This window comes from Lissotriton helveticus, chromosome 4_1 (genome assembly GCF_964261635.1).
Source record: "Lissotriton helveticus chromosome 4_1, aLisHel1.1, whole genome shotgun sequence".
Classification (NCBI taxonomy): Eukaryota; Metazoa; Chordata; class Amphibia; order Caudata; family Salamandridae; genus Lissotriton; species Lissotriton helveticus.
In genome coordinates, this window is record NC_136063.1 from 1,456,478,355 (window position 1) to 1,456,499,543 (window position 21,189).

The window sequence follows — 21,189 nt, forward strand, 5'->3', positions numbered from 1 at the left end:
ATCGCATCCACTACATCACTTACCACCAGATTGTCAAAGTAGGTATATAAATATTATTTTTACCTCCATATCTACTTACATAGGCTTAACTTGCGATGTAACAGTTAGCTCAATGTATTGGATGCAATATTTTTGTCATACGATATACTACATGCAATAAAGAGGGAGTGTACTCCTAGATCCTCTGCCTAAATTAGATGGTCCTGTGAAATATGTTTTTATATTGCATTTCTTAACTGCAACTATGGAAGGAAGTGTGTCAGCCGAAGACTATTGGTTGCATTATTTCTTTCATTTTACAAAGAAAATATATAGCACATCTCCATCACCTGCAAATATTTATTATATTTGTTGCAAGTTGTACATTTCATTTAATTAAAATAGATTTCAAAACATATTGTATAAAAGAATTAGGATTCTCAATAATTTACTATTATTTACATTAGCAAATTCTTCCTGTTAGTACACAGAGCAGAAAGTGGGTTGCGTAACGTTGCAGGTAAGGCTCGCTCAATCAAATCACCAAGCGCGCACTGCAATTTGGAGCTTATTAAAAATAATCAATGATGATTTCTCCAACAATGGTTTTGGCGACTGAAGAAAGGTTAATATTTCATTGCTCAGTAATGATTAATTTAGCATGCCTATGCAAAGCAGGCCAAGTGGTACATGGTGGAATGGGGTAGCAGCCTTTTCAGACTCCATGTTGTGTGGAGGTGTGACCAATGTCAATGTAGAATCCATTCTCAAACGCCTCTCATTTGGAGAATGCGGACCATGCTTGGAAAAAAAGCTTTTCCTCAAACAACAAAGTGAGTCTTGTGTTCAGCTTTGAGACATGTTGGCCCTCCTTGGAGGAAATATACATTTGTTTTGCTGGTGCATGTGTGTCAACACATTTTGAAGTGGTCTTCCTGTCACATTTTCTGAGCCTGTAAGACTTTTGCTTGGCTTTTGCATCAAGATATTATTATTTGTACTATATCGGAAGAAGAATGGTCTGTTCAGTAAAGAATACTCAATTGGCAGGCACATCCTTATAAAGCACTGAACCCAAGGTATTGGCTATCTTTAAACCAGCAATTCACCGCTAAGGCCAGCTTGTGATACACCAGCACTTTCTGCGCTTGTGACCTATCACAAACATGTCCGTCACTTGCATGTGTTTCATTGTGAAGATGGCTTAGATGAATAAGACTTAAGGGGGCATCCACTATATGCAGTGCCAGCTCTCTGGTGGGAGAAGGCAGTAGGCATGAAGACATCATGGTTCCACCTTGTATTGTTCCAAGTTTGGCTGGTCCACGTGGTATCCTATGTGATGTATGGTTGAAAAGGCATTTGGTCAGCTGAACTTTGCCAAGTAGGTAGCAGCAAAGGCAAACAAGAAGAACTTCTGGGTGAAATAAAGACAGTATCTAATACAGTTCAATCCAAAATGTCTGTCTCAAAGGGGACCAAGTGGTAGTAGGACAGGTTGGTGACGTAAGCAGTTGGATCATCGCTGTCCTCTTGTTCAGTCGAAAACTCAGATCCGTTCTCGAATCTGAAAACAAAAAGAATGATCGTTATTAAACTAAAACACAGACGTGCAATATTAAATCTCAGCATCATTGTCAGAAATGACCTTCATCACTCTGTCACACTATCAATTATATTTTATTCTAATTTAACTCAACTAATATTTAAAATCTAAAAATTAGGGTTCCTTCAAGAATCGCCTTGTGCACAGATATTTTGGCCTTCATTTTGAACATATTATCCTCATGAGGATTTGTTCCAGCCACACTCTTCAGGTTGTTCCCTCAGGTTCATAGAGGCGATGTTGGTGATGTCCCCCTGGCGTAAGTGCACATCAAAAGGGGACACTATTATCTTTCATTGGCAGCAAAACATTTGAACTTTCTTTCTATAGACATCCAGCATTAGCTAAACCTGTTTATTTTGGAGGCAGTTAATTTTTTTTTTTAAATTGAAAGCATTGTGCTATGAGTTCTATTTCATGGCTCTCTTTCATTCTCCTTTGATGTCATATGGGTCATAGTTTTGCTTAAAATCATAATTATAAAATCATGGAACCCACAACGTTATGTAAATGATATTAGTAATTAATACAGTAGTCACATAATTATTAATGTCTGACAACCTGGTGTCATCTAGCAGAGAATGTGTTACTGGTGTGCAGCCATTTTCTATTCATGCTAATTTTTCCAGCTAAGGGAAATGTGCAGCGGCGGCTCCTCTTTTAAGGCGGAGGAGTGTCGCCCCACCTGCTGCGAGCGCAGCAAGTACACACAGAATAATACAATGGTCATTGCCATTTTACTATTCTGTGTGCCGCGCTAGTGCAAGCGTGATGGTGGGGTTGGGACAGACAGGTTCCTGCGTATTGCAGGATGACTGCTTCAAGATCTCCATGCGCATGACAGATTAGCCAGCTGTCACGCACATTTCAGAGCCTGAAATCCCAGTGCTGTAAAACAGTCAAGGGATTGCAGGCACAAGGCTCCAGCCTCAAAATGAGCACTGGGTTAGCCTGCTCCAACTAATCCTGGAGCTGCTAACTGCATGAGAGCATCTCCAGGATTGGTTGGATTTGCATGCAGGAAGTAAACCACCTTCCATTCCTCCTCATCGTCATCGGGAGAGGAGAAAGGCCTTATACCAGTGAGTTTTGCTGTGCCCTACATATTTTTTACGTTGCTAGTCGACCCTGGAAATGTGGTTCTGAGAGATTTGGTGATTTGCCCATGCTCAAATAAATTGATTGAAAAGGGAATTTAGGATTAGAACGTGAGTCTTTGAGAACCTGAGTTTTCTGAGACAGCTAACTATTTCCCCTTTGAGTAAAAAAGAGCTCTGCAACCCTTGTCACAATCGAAGTTAATTCTGAGGTTCACTAAATGAGTGGGTGTGATTTTCCTGAATAGTTTTTCTTAAAATACAATTCGCTGGATCAAGAAATATGCAGAGGCGGTTAGGCAGGTGATGGACCAACACAATCAAGTGCCGCCATTGCAACTACTGATGCAATGTATAAGACAGTGAGGTTAAGGGGAAATTTCATAGGCCTCTTTGAGGTGAACTAAGGGCATCACAGTGCTCTGCTACTGCAGAAAAAAAGCAAGTGAGATCCAGTTGTGAAAGTGATCTCAGGTTCAAAAAGATCATACACAGCGATGTCCACAAAGACACCCCACTCTTCCCAACCTCCCCTCTGCCCATTGTTACATGTTTGCTCCCAAACATCAATGGATCTCTATACGCACCAGGATTGGTACCACCTATTACACATGCTACTGAAAGGAAGTTGGTCTACAAAAGAACACTCACTAACAGACACTAAGGAGCTAATTAAAAACAATTCCTTCAATACTTTATTGAACTTACTTCAATATCCTGAACAATAACTATAATGTATTGGTTTAACAAAAAGCCAATTCTTCCTAATGATATATAAATACGAATATATTATATTACACACTATATTCTAAAATGATCTGTAATCCATGTATCCATATTTAACTAAAGCTCTAAAGTCAAGACTCCATTTAAAATCCCATCTGCAAAAATGAAGAAAAAAAAGAAAAAATTATGGGAACATCTTACATGTCTAAATCTGTCTAAATCTGATATATAAGAGGAATAGAATAAGAAAACTACACTTCAGTTATAATCCAATTTTAAGAAGTATGATCAGGAAATCTTTAGAGAACTCCACTGTGTCCCTTCACCTAAACTTGATCTGCTCTGTAATGGCCAGATTATATATTTCTTTGATCCATTCATCCACTTCGGGCACTCTATTAAACTGATGTTTCCCCAGGATTATTATCTTCCCTGTCAGTTGGTAGTGAGGAAAGACAAAGACTGTAACTCAGTATCCTTCTTTTCCCTGATCATGTACGGGGTCATCAGGATCCAGGAAGCGGAGATTTGATGAGACACCACGGAAACAAGTCCTGAGCCTGATTGCACATCTATGCTGGGCAGGGGTACATTTAAACTACACAACCTTGTTTACCTCAGGAATCCTCATATGTCTTTATGAGGTACACAATTAATTGAAAAAGCCCAACTAAGCAGAAGTAATTTAATATGTGACCAGCCCTGACTGTGGTGGGGTTTCTGTGGTTAGCTGTCTCCCACTGCCTCTCCGTCAAAGACAGTCTATTTCGCCACTATTTTATATTGATAATCAGCATAATGGTTCCATGCACATTTATCTCGGAAGTGCTTACGCCCTATCAGTAAATAAACCCCGCCCTGGTGAGGGATTTACAATAAAAAGTAGTAGACAGTTAAAGAGAGAAGGCCATGGTGTAATATACTTACAAGTGTTCTGCCGTGTCCACATCTAGGTCTTCATCTTTCCCATTTGTTATGTTGTGATCAATAACTATGGTTTCTGTGTTTGCTAAGCAAAATCCATTTGATCGCATGATTTCTGTATTGGAATAAAGACAAAATGGATTAGTCTCTGAGTGTTCGCTTTACCCCAAAGCACCAAATATCGCATGCTCTAAAATGCGGCTCTCATATATCACATTGCAGAATTTAATATTCCTGATGACTTGTGCCAGCTCATCAGGGCCGGACTGGGAGCCCAAAGCAGCCCCGGCAGTTTTGTAGGACCAGCCCTTTAGCGGAGGCGCAAGTGTAAAGCACTGCTTCTTTTGGTACTGGGGCCAATATTTCAGCACTGGTGCAAAACTGGCCCCCAGATATAAAAGAAAAGGCCCCCACTGGTGCAAAACCATCTCCCATCCGTCCAGCGTCCCGGAAAAATACCCGCTACAGCCAGATGGGGAGCTCTGTTGAAGCTCCCCATCTGGTTATGCCTCCAAGTCGCTGGTGCAAATGCGAGAACATTTCAGGCGAGCACAAGGACATGTTGGTATTTGTACTCTCCCAATTAGTCGACAGTATGGCAATGCTCACAAACACACCCCTTCCAAAAACATTCGAGGACTGTGGTTAGAATAGTAAATCATGCTTTCCTCAAACGATGTGGGGGTATTTCTGTGTCTCCTCTCAGAGCTTCAGGGGCAGCACAGAAATACAGACATTTCCGAAGAGCATAGACAAACAGGGGATCTTGGATTGTTAATAATTATTGACATTAAACACACAGATCCATGCTATAAATGACAGGACAACTTCTAGTTTAAACATGCTTCATTCAATTTACGTATATACACAGGTTTCAATTACATATAAAGGAAAATAAAGGAGAACAGATATGAAAAGGATCTACTGTACATGATGGTGAAAGGCATAATGAGTGAGTTCGTTTTGGCTGGTCTTTTTGCCCCACAATATACGGCGTGCACCATGAATATCAGTACCACAATATGGATGCCACACAATTGCACGTACAAAATTTTGAAAATTAATTATCAACAGGTAAGGCTAGATTTTCTAAACTTTAACTCCACTTATTCAGAAGTAGAAAATGTATACTTCCCTATAAGCTCTTATCTTTCGATATTTGTCCCCTTGATTCTCTTGTACCACACTATTCTGGGGGTCATTATCCAATAGTACAACCACAATGTACATCATCTACACGTTTCCACACAGCTGAGCCGTATGCTCCTCCAATAAAAAACTGTTGACCCTCCCCCGAGTCGCTAAAGCCAGATGGGGTGGGAGGTCGTTCTCATCCCTTGCTCCAAAATTGTGGAACACGCTTCCCGCTGAGCTAAGAGGGCAAACATCGCTCTCTCTTTTTCGTAAGCAACTAAAAACCTGGCTCTTTGTAGAAGCGTACGTGTAGCTCGGCATTTCTCCACTTTACAAGCAGCTGTACCATCTTTTTAGTGCCTTGATTCCCTTGGGCTTAGTTGCGCTCGATAAATTCCCCTTCATTCATTCATTCATTCATTCAGCTATGATTAATTATTTTATATAGTCCAATGGGTGCCATATTGCAATGATCCTTTGGTTAGTTTAGTGCCTCAAATTAAAATTAGGCTGTACAAGCTGGAGGGTGCTCCTGTGTTGGATCCTATCTCAAGGCATTCAGCCTCCACCAGTGCTCATCTCCTCATACTACTTGTTCTTCTTTAGTTTACTTTATCCCTGTTGTTAAAACTTATATTTCGTTACTTGCTCGCTTATGTCTTAATTGGTGTATTTTTGCTTTTGTTCTCCAGATACTCCATTGGGAAGGCCTGGTCTTGCTCATTTCTCACAATCCAGAAAAATATGAAGAGGTGATGCCTCTCTCACCATATGGGATACAGGGCATTGGGACCTTGAAATCACAATTGGAATGTCAAGCCCCACACATAGGCTGTAACCTGCATGCTCTGTTGTAAGCCCTTTCTCAGGTGGGATATGTTAATTCACTATGATTGGATTTCAGTATCTATTTTACAGACTTTAGGTCTTTGCTTTGCTATGGAAATATTGGCAGTATGTTTCCTTCTATTCTGACCATCATGTAAACTAATATGTGACTTCAAAAAACTTAAAACATAAAACGTTTTTGCTACATATACTACTGGGAAAATACACTATATTCGAATATTCATCAAAACAGAAACGGAGGAATATAAAAGGTAAGGGCCCATTGTAGCACTTAAGGAAAACAACGAACACTCACGGGAGTGATATAGGGGCAGATGTATCATCCGGTTTTTTCTCGCAAACGCTGCGATTCCTAAAAAAGCAGACAAAAAAAATCGGAAAATGTGATGTATGAAGAAAATCGCATCGCAAAATTAAGGAATCGCAAAATTGGCGATTCCATAATTTTGCACTAACATTTAAGAAATCGCAAAAAGCGATTCCTTAAATGCTATGTAAGAAACAATAAAGTTTTGCAATTTCACACTAAGAAATCGCAAATTACCACCAACTTGTAGTTGGTGGTAATTTGCGAATTCTTTTACAAATGTACTTTTTTACATTTGTAAAGGTGCCATGTGGCGCTCATACATGCCCTTAGGGCATGTATGTGTGCCATATGCGCACACATGTAATGCCAGTATTTTGCTGGCCTTTTGCCTACAGGTGAATGGCAATTATTGAAGCCTTCTTAAATGAAAAACGAATGCAAGTTTAACTAATCTGTGAGAAATCATGCTTGTTCTGGCAGGAAAGCTCAGTTGGTTAATGTGAGCAGTGCAATTGATAGGTCACTGTTTAATCCTTTTTTGGTGCATTGGAGAGTAGTGATGCATAATCAATGGCCTGCTGGCGCCAACGCAGGCACCCTTGCATCATGTAGCAAAGGGTGCCTGTGTTGTGGGGCTGATTGATTTGGTGCAGGAAGGGACATCTACCTGCACAAAATCAATTAACTCAGACAATTTCCTCTTTCCATGAGTCCAAAGAAAAGTGGCTTAGTGCTGCTCCTGCGTCACCAGAGCATCACAAAAAGTGACGCACCGGTGCGCAAGGGGTTTATAAATAAGCCCCCTATGTAATTTTGTGTGTTTTTTGTTTTAGATTTATGTTTCAGAAGGGTGAAAATAGAGGATTTCTCTGCTTTCTTAATATTTTTACTGGGCTGGATTTAAATATACAGCAGAGGCTGGTAAAAAAGCCGCCAAGTGGCAATCCTAGCTGGAAGCCTGTCTCATATGTCCCTTTCTCCAGCGTGACTGAAAGAGCTGCTAATATTCATATCACTACAATCAGCAGTGCAGCTTGGTCAGTAAGATCACGGGGTGTGTGAGCTTCAGATTTCCTAACAATCCCGCTGGCATAAAATGTTTAAATACATTATAGGACAAGAGGGCTGCATGAGATGGCTAATGGGGCAGTGGAAAGGAGAGAAATTCTACATTTTGAGGATTTTCAGAACAGAGATGAGAGAGAGTGTGTGTTTGTGTGTGTGTTTTTGTCAGTGTGTGCATGCAAAAATCCAAGATGAAATCTGACAGGCACCTCATCATACTCGAGTGAAAGCACCTGTACCCAACTATTCATCAGAAAACGCATTTATTTTGGCAAGGTGTTACACTCCAAACACCCCCCTGAAGTTACGCCCTGACAACAGCAACAGACGAGGTGAATGTCATTTATTTAATAGCTTTTTGTATACACCTGTAAAAAGAAAGTATGTCTCATTCTTTGAAGATAAAGCACTAGCCAGAGAATGAACTTATGTGGTGTTAGTCACTGTGTCAGGCTGTATATGAGCTCTAACATGCTGCACCCTCCAGCAGTCAAGTACATAACAAAAGGTATGGAAACTGTGATCCAGAGTACAATGGTGACATGTCAGTGACAGTTAGGGCAAGGTCAGAGGCGTAGATAAAAACAAAAAATGCCTTTATTTTGCTGGCCTTTTGCCTACAGGTAAATGGCAATGAAATATATTGACCCCCTTCTTAAATGAAAAACGAATGCAAGTTCAACTAATCTGTGAGAAATGCATTGTTCTGGCAGGAAAGCTCAGTTGGTTAATGTGAGCAGTGCAATTGATAGGTCACTGATTTGAATCCTACTTTGGTGCATTGGGGAATAGTGGTGCGTTAATCATAGTGCTATGAGGTTTCATACGGTGACAGAAAGCACTGTGAATACAGAAGTATATTTAATAAGTGTATTCAATGCAGTATAAGACAAGCAGCATACAGGATAAGATGCAACGAAATGATCGAAAACATTCAGTGTAAAAGTGGTTTCGTTGCTTCCAAAAGTTATACTTTTAATTAATGTGCAGTCACACTATTTTTACTTGAATAAAAGGCATTTAGAACTGGTAACACCTCTGTAGTACCTCTCAAAAAGAACAACTATTTGTTACCTTCAAGCTTCAAATGATTCTATCAATGAAAGCCTATACTGGGTCCCATGAAGCATTCAGATGTTCCCATTAAGCAGTTGCGTTAATTTCCTTCACCAATGTTAGAGAGATATATGACAGCTTAGATTTTAGGTGGAATGTTGTGCTTTGTTGGTCCATAGGGATGAATCATATGAAAGATAATAAGAAGGGAAAGAGGAAATATTTACCTGAGATTTTCACTGGACTTTGAAAGCTGGGCTGGATTTTGTGGACATTATCATTTTTTAATACCTGGTCTAATGGTGATCTTTCAAAGAAGGTGAGGACAACTTCAGACCGACAATACTGAAAAAGAAAGAAGGAAGCCAGTTAAAATCAACCAAACTCCAGCCAATGCCCTTCCTCTGCATCGTCCTCTCACAGCTGTATGTACTCAGTTCTGCATATGAATTTCTTAGAGCAGAAGTGTGGTACTTTCATAGTTAATATGGTGTAGTACAACTAAAAATACCGTATGCCATGACATAACATTTTAAAAGTTAATGTTTTGCTGCCAATCATTCCGTGTGGGAGTGCTAGGGTTTAAAGTCTTACCTACTCGAGGCTGTACAAGAACTAGGCCACCTAATCCGTTTTCTATGAATTTACTGTCAACCAAATGGAGAAGTCATAATTCCCTAGACAGCCAATAATTCAATGACATTTAATTAAAGTATATTTAGTCTAAAGAAGAATACTATGTCATACAACTAAGCCTCAAGAGCATATAAACTGATACACCATACTAAAACATGATATCACAAATTGCAGCATCAACACACACACGTCGAATTATGAAATAATTTAGCAACCCAACCAGGAAGCTGTGGAATTTGGAATAATGGTCTAAACGTTGGTTTTCACAGGGGAGATGAGAGACCATTTTGACCTCTGTGGAGACAGCGGTATCAGATGCAGCCTCTACTCGTTTTAGCGCGCTATTCGATGATATTTTCAATTGGGTCATTGCGATCAGTAAGGATTGCTGCAAAATAATCTTGACTTGTAATACTTTCCCTAGTTAATCAGTTCTGCTCTATAAATTTAAAATTCATAATAGGTTACTGTTAGGAATGGCCCGGCTTTCTCTACCTGAAACTCATCTTCCACTCAGAAAGCTCTTTTTCTTTGAAGGAAGCACAGGCCTACAAAGGTTACAAAAGTAAAGACAAGTCAACTCGAAAGATCTATAACAACAGGGAGGGATTGGAGAAGGGTTAATTGGAGTTTTTTTAAGGTTTTGGGTGAGACACATGGAAACATTGGGCCCCGAATGTACTCAGTGGTTGACTACTGACGTACATGCTGGGTCTTTGTGCATTAGGTTTATTCGTAGGTGACAATTTACTCTATTTGAACCTATGAAAATTTCGACCAAAAGGTCGCGGACCGCAACACTTCCACGACCAGAGTTAAAACAGAAGCGATACCCACCCTGATAGTGTGAGCCAGAAAGACTGATCACTTTTGCAAATGTGTTTGTAGCCAGTTAAATGTGCTTTTAGCCAGGTAATTGGGTGGTGGTAGCACAGCTACCCTTTGAATGACTATTCTATATGAAGGTTCAGTTCCACTGATGATTATTTATGTTCCTGTGTGGGTGCAATTTTCAAGTGCTCCAGGGTTATCCTCGTGGTAAGCTGGTTTGCCACTGGTATCTTGAGAGTGTCATCAGAGCGAGGGAAATTAGTCAATCGTGCAATGGTAGATTCTATGTGTTGGCCCTAAGACAAACAAGGAAGATTGACCACTAGTGCTGCCTGGTGGGGCATTTAAATGTAGCCAAAATGGTATGCACCTGCCCCCTAAATCCCCTGGGTAATGGTGCCACTAATCCTGCTGCACTAATGATGGAAGTTTATGACAAGGTACCTAAATACCCCTTTGCAAACCTGGGTACGTCCAACATCTGTCAAGATACATTTTATAGCAACATCTCTAGGCCAAAATGTTCATGACACATTCAATTATTACTAGCACCAAACCATTAAATCATTCTCTTCACCAGTCCCTGTATAACATGTCTTGGACAAGGATGTCCAAGACTACTTTTGCATCAAGCTACCTAAGGGTTAAGTACAGGTAAATTCTGATGATATATATTAACTGAAGACCTAAGACATTGGTAAGGTTTTCTGTTTTACTTGTTTGTATTCTGTATTATTTTGCATTATTCTCACGGTAATGTTGAAGTTGAGTTATACTGGTGTTAGATTGTGATCAGTGCCCGAGCGACTATTATGGCTTTAGTTGTGCGCTATACGCTACTCTACCGCACCAATATTATTGTCCACCTATTATGTTTTGTATTTTTGATGCATCAATGCAATATTCGCCTTGTAATGTTTCATTTTCTTTTTCTTTTTGAAAATGATAAATACATTTTTTTTTAAAAGTACAGGTAAATTCGGTGACTTTAACGGATCACCTTGACAATGATTGTGGCTGTTGCTTGAGAAGGGCTCACACCCCTTTCTAACCAACAACTCAATTTCTCACCCAAGCTAAGAATGCATTGTGAAGGGTGTCACACCCCAAACACCCCTGCTGAAGCTATGCCCCTGTCTATCCGACCTGGGCCTGGTAGTTTTCCCGGGGAACTCATGACTAAGTTCATGTAGAACACAATGGCCTGGAGTCCCTGCCGTGGGATCCCTTGTTTTAAATGTTTTTTCACTCCAGGCACCCCTCTAGGTCTCTACTAAGAGAAACCTTGATGTTAAAGCTGTCAGTTGCTGCATGTGAGCAGAGCTTCATGTTTCTAGTCCTCACCTTTTACAATGTACTATGCCCGAGTCACACATGGAGGAGGGCATGTATACAAATTAATAGGGAGAGCTGAGTCATGTATCTTGCTTGGCTCTAAGAGTCTGTGAACGAGCTAAACCATGAAAACCTTTTGGTATGTATATTGTGCAACAAACATAACGTCAAAATATGATATGATTTCTACAAAAGTATAAATAAAAATATTTCATTAACATGCGGAAGCATTTTGCCTTAGTAAATCAGGTTATACTACTGCATAGACAGACATTTACTAAACGTGAAAACATTCATGGCTCGCCCACCTCAACTTATAAAGACGATCATAGTGAGAGAGCGCAAATAGAGAAAAAATTAGAAGTGCACCATATTTACAAGCACGTCGCATTAGTTTAGTAAAGAAAATACATAAGAGTGTTTAATTAAAATAGAATGCATATATCAGTGTGAAAAGCTAATGTAGAAGTGTGTAGAGATGTTAGAATGATGTTTTAATCCCATGTTATGTGGCTGTTGTAGAGGAGAATGTAATACTGATAAACGTAGAAATGTGTAGGCCACATGGCAGTTCACAGAGAATGAAAGGTGCTGTTATACTTTCACATGATATGGATTTTAATGTTGTTGTAATTCAAAGTATTATTGATCATAGAACTGAAATATATGTTTTATAGAAGTGTTTCATATAACCATTGTGTGTAATAAGTTAGAATACTGTTTAGACTAAGAAATTAAAGGTTTACAGAGTGCACAGGCCCGTTTCATGTAATTCTAGTAGGCCTGAATAGATAAGGTCATTTCTTTTGATCTGCATGTGTTAGTTAGAGGAATGTTATGTTAAGCATAAATTGCTGAGCCTGCTCGAAGGTTTACGACTTAGAAGATACGGTGGAGGCCGGAATTTGGGGCCCACTGTACAAGTGTCTGATTGCAGGTGCGAGGAGGTTCCAATCAAGAGAGTGATGAATAGAGTTTTGTTCAGGGAGCCAGGCACAGGCCTGGAGGAGGCTTCAGGAATTTCCTGGGGGGTACCGTCCTGCCGGAGAAGAGCCTGAGAAGCAAGGTCAACGCTAACGATGGGCCCAGAGGAGTATCAGCATGGAAAATGCCAGAACTGACACCACGTGAGGGGCGTCTCTAAAGGGCGTTTCTATTGTAAATGTGAATTTTGTATTAGGGACAGCACCCCTGGGTGGAGTTAGGGCAGATGGTCTGAGGAACCTAAGAGAGCGGATGGGTAGGCAGGTAGGATAAATGCGAGACACCGATTTACAACGAAGACTAAGGGAAGTGAGTGATCTTCTTTGGAAGTCACCACGGCTGACACCTTTTTAGGTTAAGATTTTACTAAGTAGGGATGTCACTTAGTCTAGTGTTTGGACAGTCTAATCTGGATTTTCTTCCTTTCTGTAAATGACTCATAAGCTACAGCTTGTGTCTATTCTTGCAACTCTGATGATTTTCGAATTGGTTTTGGTGATATTCTTCTGCCGACTAAGAGCGTTTAGAAAATTTATGTTTGTATTGATACCAGTATATCTTTTGAACCTTATTTTGAGATGTTTGTATCTCCAGTTAACTTTGGCTTTATAATAAACTTTTAAAACGTATTCGTAGTAAGTGGTTCTTTAGAGTGGTGTAAGTCCTTAACTGATTGACCTAGTAGTGGATTGCCTTTTACTCTATGACAGGTATCAACGGTTCAGTCGACCTGAGTTGGGATCTAGACCTATAGCAATAGATCAGAAATCCCGCCGTAACAATAGCAATCTGCAATCTGGGGGCACTTAAATTCTTATTGCTTTCAAATGAAGAAATTGTGGAAGAGTATCACCTCTGCAGTCACCTTATCTTAGAAAAGCACCTCGTCTTTGAGGAATATTGGCCTAGTGTGCAAGGAACACAGGGACCAGCCACAAAAATAGTTCTTACATATTCTACAGAGACTTTAGAGTTCTATCCTTCCCTAGGCCCAGGACTAGAATGTTTAACTTACCTTCCACGGCATGTTTATGATGGTCTTGAGAAGTTTCTCTACTTCATTAAGTCTTGCTTCAATATCATGAGCTGCTTTGATGGTGATGAGCCCTAGATGTAATGGAAACAAAGGAGAAGTGTCAAAGAAGGGCAGGGCTGGTAAGTGTTTGCATGTACAGACAGACAGCTGATGAACGCTACAATATAACAACATGCTTTACCACAGTCCAAAGTGTCCCATTCGTTATGCTACATGATGTGCCTATTAACTAAATCACAAAAGAATTCGTGGTGGACAAACTTGTCAAATTTTGCAATTCCATACTTTGTGACGTTTTTCTAAAATGCTGCCATTTTGGCACATGTGATAAAGGTAACAACTATTTTTTAAAACAAGCTTGTGAAAAAACAAACTGAAAACAACGCCCCATCAACAAAACTGTCACAGAACATTAAAAAAAAAAACTTTTTAGTGGGAAGTTTTGCCCATGAGTAAATTTCCATGAACCACTATATGATTTAACTAATGGAAAGTTTGTAAACCTAACCCAAATTCACCTGCAGATTTCTAATTACATACACCACTAATAGAAAAATGTTTGTCCTACACAGATGCTCACAATGATCACATTTAGAAAGTTGCCAACATGTAGATTTTGAAAGCAAAATCGGGGCATACTAGTAACACACTGGCAGGCTTCCACTGGGCCTTCAGTGTCATTTTATTGATGGATTTAACTAGCATTGTTGAAGCCGATCAGTTTCACTTTCCCAGTGCTTGATGCTTGCCAATATTGTCTGCCAATGCAGAACAAGCATTGGAAAAGCAGAAGGCAGCCATCTTTGCTTGTTATTTTCAATACTTCCAAGACAGTCATCATTTGCAATGCGGCAACTATCTTGGAAGTATAGATAATAACAAGCCAAGACTTTGCCTGCCCGTGTCTGTTTTTCTGACCTGCATCCAGAGCATACTTTGCGCAGGTGGTGGGAATCAACAGTCATTTTTAGGGTATGAGACTTCTTTTTCATTATAAGGCTTTGACGTAGAACAGAAAAGGCAGAATGGAGGATGAAGAAAGGGATTAGAAAACAGTTACAAAGAGAGAAAACAGGGATGAAAAGGGCCTGCTAGAGCAAGATAAAGAGGCAGGAAGTGTAGAGTGCTGAAGGAAAGATGCAGCGGGTGGCTTCAAGATTAGAAATGCTAAGAATTTGGCAGGTTCTGGTTTTCAGCAGTATTGGTGGTGGGATCCTATGGAAAAAATGTAAGACCCTCTTTTTTTAAAATGTAATAATAACCTTAATTTTTAAAAATGACATTAAAACTCAAAACTTAAAAAAAAAAAAGTGGTTTAAACTAAATATATAACTTTTAATCAAGTTTACTAAATATTAAATACAAATTAAAAAAAATACGAGTGTGAATATTTTTCACAATTATTGTTTCAAAATGATTACTTATACATTTAAATATATTTAATTGATGCTATAACTTGATAAACATTTAATTTGACGAGTAAATATGATGTAAATCTATAATATTTAGCAGGTTATTCATAAATATTTTGCATTAATTTATATAATAAGCTATAACATCTTTCTCCACTCGCAACACCTAGACATTAATCTTCAATTAGAAATGGTCAGTAGCAAAAAACGTGGAAAGTTACCCCTTAGTGTAGTAGTAAATATGTGTGTGAGTAAATATGCACATGTATATTTACCTTTGCAAATCTGGCCCTATAAAATATAGACCGGCCAAATCTTTAAAACTAGATATGTCATACTAGCTACCACCTATGTAAAATGTCAAAACTTACAGGAGGAGTTCAAATGATACACAGCACAAATATATATTTAACAATTCTTTTTTTTTTACGTAACGAATTTATTATTTTTTTAAATCTTAATTTGATTGCAAAATGTTACATTTACCTTTTCACACAACAGTTTTGGGACAGAGAGTAATACCATAAAGGGTGACAACAGTTAAAATCAAAAGTAGGGTTTGCTGTTTCATCAGCTAAAGTAATTGAGACAAAAAAAGTGCGAAAAATAAGGAGGCGGGTATCAAGTTAGTCATTTGAGAGGCATGATGTTGTATTAGACTTTATAGAAAAAAAACATTATCAAATATCAATGCGTCTGGCTTGCTGTTTGAATGTATGCCTGCAATACACATAAATAACACAGGGTGGCACTAGTATTCCTTACCTAAGAAAATGTAGGCTCTACATTATTTCGATAGATAGCATAATATTAAGTCACTGGCACACTGTATAATCATGTAAGCTTCCCCAATATGTATTATATAATAATACCCATGACAAGTAGCAGGTAGCATGCTACTCTGGAACCCAAGGTTATTGGTTAATCCAGTGGTTATTGTTGGTTATTGTAATTAGTCATGTGCTCTGAAGAAAAACACATCTCGTGCTTTTACTCCACTTTGTGGCCAATTAAAATGAATACCATTTAGTGTGATCATTAATGAGGGCTATATGGTTTCAGACAAGTGGTTGGTAAGATAAATAGATAAACTGGTGGAGATTAGGTATTTATAGGTTGCAGTGGTAGGGTTTTAAAGAAGGAAAAATTATGATATGTGAAATGAGGTGCAGCCTATTTGCATTATTAAAATAAGTGATTAAGGCAGACAGACATGAGACTAAAATGAGGTTATACTGTGAGGGTCACTCTGGACAAAGAAAGGAGAAGCCTCAATGAGACTTAAGTCAGGGTCAGCTTTGTCATGTAGGGTTTTAGATGTATATTGGGAAAAGGCTTCCTGAGATAGCAAACAATCTACGGATGTAGAAAGATTCAGCATTATATACGGTGCTCAATGCCCAGGGAAGACAGTTTAAACATGGACGTTTTAGTGTACAGATCTTTTAAATATTAAGAGTCCGAGCCTGCTTTGTGGCAAGCCTCAGTAGACCTTGTAAACATAGTCTGGAGTATCCCAAGCTTGGTAATGGTTATATACATTGCAATAGGTGGGGTGGTGGAGATGCCTTTAGCAAAAAAACTCATTTAATGATCTTCCCTCACTATTCTGTATCAAAGATTTTTTCACTCACTCACTAAAACTGTGTTATTTGGCACTGGCTGGTAGAGTCTCACCAATGTGCAGCCTGATCTATGCATTGTTGTTACCATATCCCATTCCAGGTTGTTTCTGCGGCGCAGCAGAGCACCCACAGTTATCAAATGTATCTAGCGCTAACATCCCAAGTGCAAGTTGTGCGTGCTGGTGTAGGGGCCATTGGAGTAAATGCATAGTTCGTTAGAATTAAGAAGAGTAATGGAGCCTATGTCGTACCTTCTGTATGGATGGCATAGCAGGGACAGTATACACCCCTTGACCCCCAGCAAGAGCACTGAGGTAAGCAAAAGGTGACACACAGAGCTTTATAAAACGTCTTAGTAAATAAGCAGATAAATAAACAAGAAGGAGTATAACAAAACCTATGCCTCTAGTGGTATCACACAAAATGGCGTCATTGAGTAAAGGAGAGTACAATATTTGAAATATTTAAAAAGCAACACAAAACCTACTTAGGCAGATAAACAGACACTTAAGTCACCACTCACAGGGCGTGCAGGCCTTTTATGAAATCAGGGATTTCCCGGGTCGGCCAGAGCCGTTGAAGGCTGGCAGTGCTTCATTTGTAAAATATTAAGTGCCAGTCTACTATGACCTCAATTAGCGAGTGGATGTACACCAATCAATTGAAACTCAATCCGGATAAAACTGAGCTAATCCTGACTGGAGGAGCCGCAAACCCCTGGAACTCCAGCTCCTGGTTGCCTCTCCTGGGCAATCCCCCCTGCCCAGTGGACATGGCAAAAAGCCTTGGGGTATTAATCTGTAATTATTTGTCCCTGAAGCCCCAGATTGGTGCAGTAGTATCCTCCTGCTTCTTCCACCTCCGCCGAATCCGGAGGATTTGTAGATTCTTGACCACTGAGGCCCTCACTCTTGTCATCTTGGCCCTGGTCATTTCCCGCATAGATTATGCAAACTCACTCTATGTTGGCATCCCAGCATACCAACTTTGCCGCCTCCAGCTGGTACAAAACCAAGCAGCTAGGCTTATCTACCATCAGCCTAAGCATCAATACGTATGCCCTCTATTGAAGAGCCTTTATTGGCTCCCGGTTGCTAAACGCAGCATATTCAAACTGGGTTGTACCATCTTTAAAGCCCTGGCCGGCTAAAGTCCATCTTTCATCTCCTCTAGGATTCATCGATACACCCCTGCACGCGAATTGCGCTCCTCTCACCTCAAACTGCTCACGATTCCCTCCTTCAAACGAAAAAAACATGGCGGTCTCAGATTCTCTTTTCTGGCTCCCCAATTCTGGAATTCCCTCGCAACTGAAGTTATATCTGTAGCTTCTTACCCTCAGTTCAGAACACGTCTCAAAACTCTCTTGTTTTCACAAGCTTACGAGTAAGTCCTGTCTCTTCACTATTGCTGTCACCCCGCTTCCAGCGCCATGAAACCGCTTGGTGTAAGAGCGCTTTATAAATAATTTTACATAACATAACATAAGTGCCAGGGTGGTGTTGACAATTAGGTGCTGGTGCCGAGCACCGGAAACCAATTAAGTGCCGGTTCTCAGCACCGGGAAACACCGGCTCAAATTAAGCACTTTGGTCCGGATTTGAAAACCCACGGCCACTGCTGTTGCCTCTGTCACTTTCCTGAGGTCACCAAGGTTAATTATGGCAAGCACAGTGGTCTCCAAGAGACACAGGGAAAGAGAGAGGTAGATGAGAGGAGAGAAGGAGATGGGTGGGTGGATGGATGGATGGATGGATGGATGGATTTTGCCAAGGCTGCTTTTGGTTTCCCAGTCCAGTCTGACCACTAACATAAAAACTTATGATCCTCTCCTGATACAATAATAACTACAGCCATCACATGCCAGATACAGTTGCATCCCCAAATTGAAAATTATATTGCTGAGAAGTAAACTAAAGATGTTCAAGCAAAAGATGCACAATCTTCAATATGAAAGTTTGAATGTTTTTTCACCTGGAGATATTTAGGATAAATTTGTCTAACATCTTTTATGCTTAAGAAAATAAAGTTCCCTCAGAATTCATTATTTGACATGTCACAGGGCTGCCACCATATGTCATCATCCATCACAGTACTTCAAAACGAATTAATAAAACGAATAACAAAAATATGTTTTTTTATAGCACCGTATCCGTTTTGAAGTGCTGTGACTAACAGGTGTGGGATTACCCAATCAGTTCACTTATCTCAAACTGATTGAAGGCTGGGATGTTAAAATAACTGAATTTATTGGTTTAAACTTTTTGACCACAGAAGGAAGCTTGTGATTGGCTTTTTAGTATCAGACTCTGCACTCTGAAAATCACAACAGATTTCGGCGAGTAGCTCTCACATCACTGCATCATCCTGCCATTACAGTTAATGTTTCTATTTATTTATATCGAACTTTTGAATAGTGCTATGAATCACTTTAGTCACTTCAGAGTGCTAGAAGAAATGCACAAAGAATGAGTATGGGGACCCCCACTAAAGCAATATTGGAATCCGAGGACCCTCGCTGAGTCAATATTAGAAGGCAGGCACCAAAGCTAAGCATATTCGATGATTTGAACCTCAAAACAATACACAATACATACATAAACAAGCATTCATCAAACAAATACACAAATCATGAAATATTTTAATAATTCACAACCAAATATAATTTTTTTTTAATTTTAATGAGAAAGTTGCAGCTTTTCTAAATTAAATTGAGGTCCCTCCATACTATATTCTGTTTGATGCATTTGCACTGCTCCCACAAATCAATCAGAGGCTACTAACTCTGTTTTTAAATTAAATTTCAAATTCCATCATAATTACTGACCGCTTTCGAATTTGTACATTCACATTTTGCTTCTTTATTTATACAGATTGCATTATTCTGTTAATATTATTTCATTTTCTAAGCAGTTACCGACTGTCAAAGAAGGCTTTGCAGACCCCCTGGGATCCATGGAATACAGGTTAAAAACCACTGGTAAAGGCAATCACTCAATCAGTCAACTCATGATTTGTTCAGCTCGGCTAATCACCCATGAGGGAATCCAAGTACTGGGTTCTCAATGGGATCAGTGGATGGGCCAGGTCTTGAGTCCTTGTCTCAATTCAGGGAGAGAGGCTGTTTAGAGTAGCAGGGGGAGATCGTTGCAGGACTTGACAGCGAGGTAGGAGAAGAAGCATCCTCCATTGTTGCTTCAGCGGATATGGGGAGTGTGAACGAGGGGTCTGGAGAGTTGGTGTAAGTTCAGGTGGTAGTAGATGCTATGTAGTAAAAAGCTCTTCTGAGTAACTCAGTTTTCTGAATTGAATGTAATTTGAAACAAAGTGTAGTAGCACTGGCGTGTCAGATTCCACATTCTCCAGAATATCAAGCATCATTGCCATGCTAATTAGGCAGCATTGTCACACCAGTTTCCAAATTACTTGGATAAGCTCTTAAGAGCCAGGGGCAGGCTGCAGGCCAGACCCATATCATGTGCATCTTTTTAAAATCTTGTAAGTATGGCCTGCTTGCTTTTGAGTCTCGCCACTTGCCAGCTCTGTGGTTGGACACCTCCCAAAGTGTGTATTTTCAGAGCACGTGTGCGCATATACTGAGGCGACACAGTTCTTCAGGCAGAATGTTATTATAGCCCTATATGTAGGTGAATGGATACCATTTAAGAATACAAAATCAAATGAAACCAGTCACATTGTTTTTAAACAGTTCTGCTCTCTGGTGGCAGAACTCAGGCAGGGCAAGTGAGAGAACCATAAGATGGATACTTGGCAAGTGAGATTGGAATTGGTATTTTCAAGGCTGGATCAGTTAAATGTTCCCCAGCTAATCCAGTCTTCTTCCTGCCAGCCAGCTCAGCAATGCCTATGTCCAATCATAACCTCAAATGATGCCCAATTAGACACACAAATCCTGAGGCCCTACTAGAAACGCAGGGTGATCTGTATAGCATGGAAGGCACAAGACCGTCAGACAAGAATGTTGCACGCATTTCACCTTGTCATAGTGGCGGTGCATCACTGCCATAAAGAGTGAGGCTTCCCTCACCAGGAATCCTGATGCATGTTTGGAATTAAAGCAGGAGTGGTTCCGACCCATTTACACAAATGTATCCAGCTCTAACAAAGCACTGGCAATCACTGTCCCTAAGAGCATAATTATTTAACTTCAAGGTTCAAGTTGCTGTGGGTGTGGTCTCTAGATGAGAACTTGAAAATAAGCCTACCTTGATAAGGCCTGCTCAATATTACATTTAGGCCAAAATACTGTCGGAACATACCACGGATGGAGGTGACGATGTGATTCCGTCTGATACAACCGAAGTACTTTCACAGAGTCTGCTGCAGCATCTTAGCTTATGGAAAATGAAGAGAAGCCCCTCCCCCAACTGCCTCCGGTTTGAGTCGAAATCCTCACTTTCTTTCATACAACATGGCTGTGTTCCAATATTCAGCAATAATGGTAGGAAATACAAAAAACGCTAGCTCAGGTGTCTCATAAGCTAATCAAGCCTGACCCTAAAATGGCCTCACTTGGGCTAATGGGTGAATGGAGTGGGCCCACCGGGAACCTGCACACTGGTG

General features: G+C 40.0%; 1 protein-coding gene across 1 annotated transcript in view; it reads right to left on the minus strand.

Annotated features, from left to right (window-relative positions):
• Positions 1-321: 321 nt before the first annotated feature.
• Positions 322-21,189, minus strand: part of PXDC1 (PX domain containing 1) — a 94,836-nt gene continuing 73,968 nt past the window's right edge. Inside the window, exons 2-5 of the mRNA XM_078688042.1 lie at positions 13,548-13,639; positions 8,974-9,091; positions 4,336-4,447; positions 322-1,546 (exon numbers count right to left, since the gene is read on the minus strand). Of these exons, the coding sequence (XP_078544168.1) occupies positions 1,429-1,546; positions 4,336-4,447; positions 8,974-9,091; positions 13,548-13,639 (440 nt within the window). The 3' untranslated portion in view covers positions 322-1,428. The remainder of the gene's footprint in view (positions 1,547-4,335; positions 4,448-8,973; positions 9,092-13,547; positions 13,640-21,189) is intronic.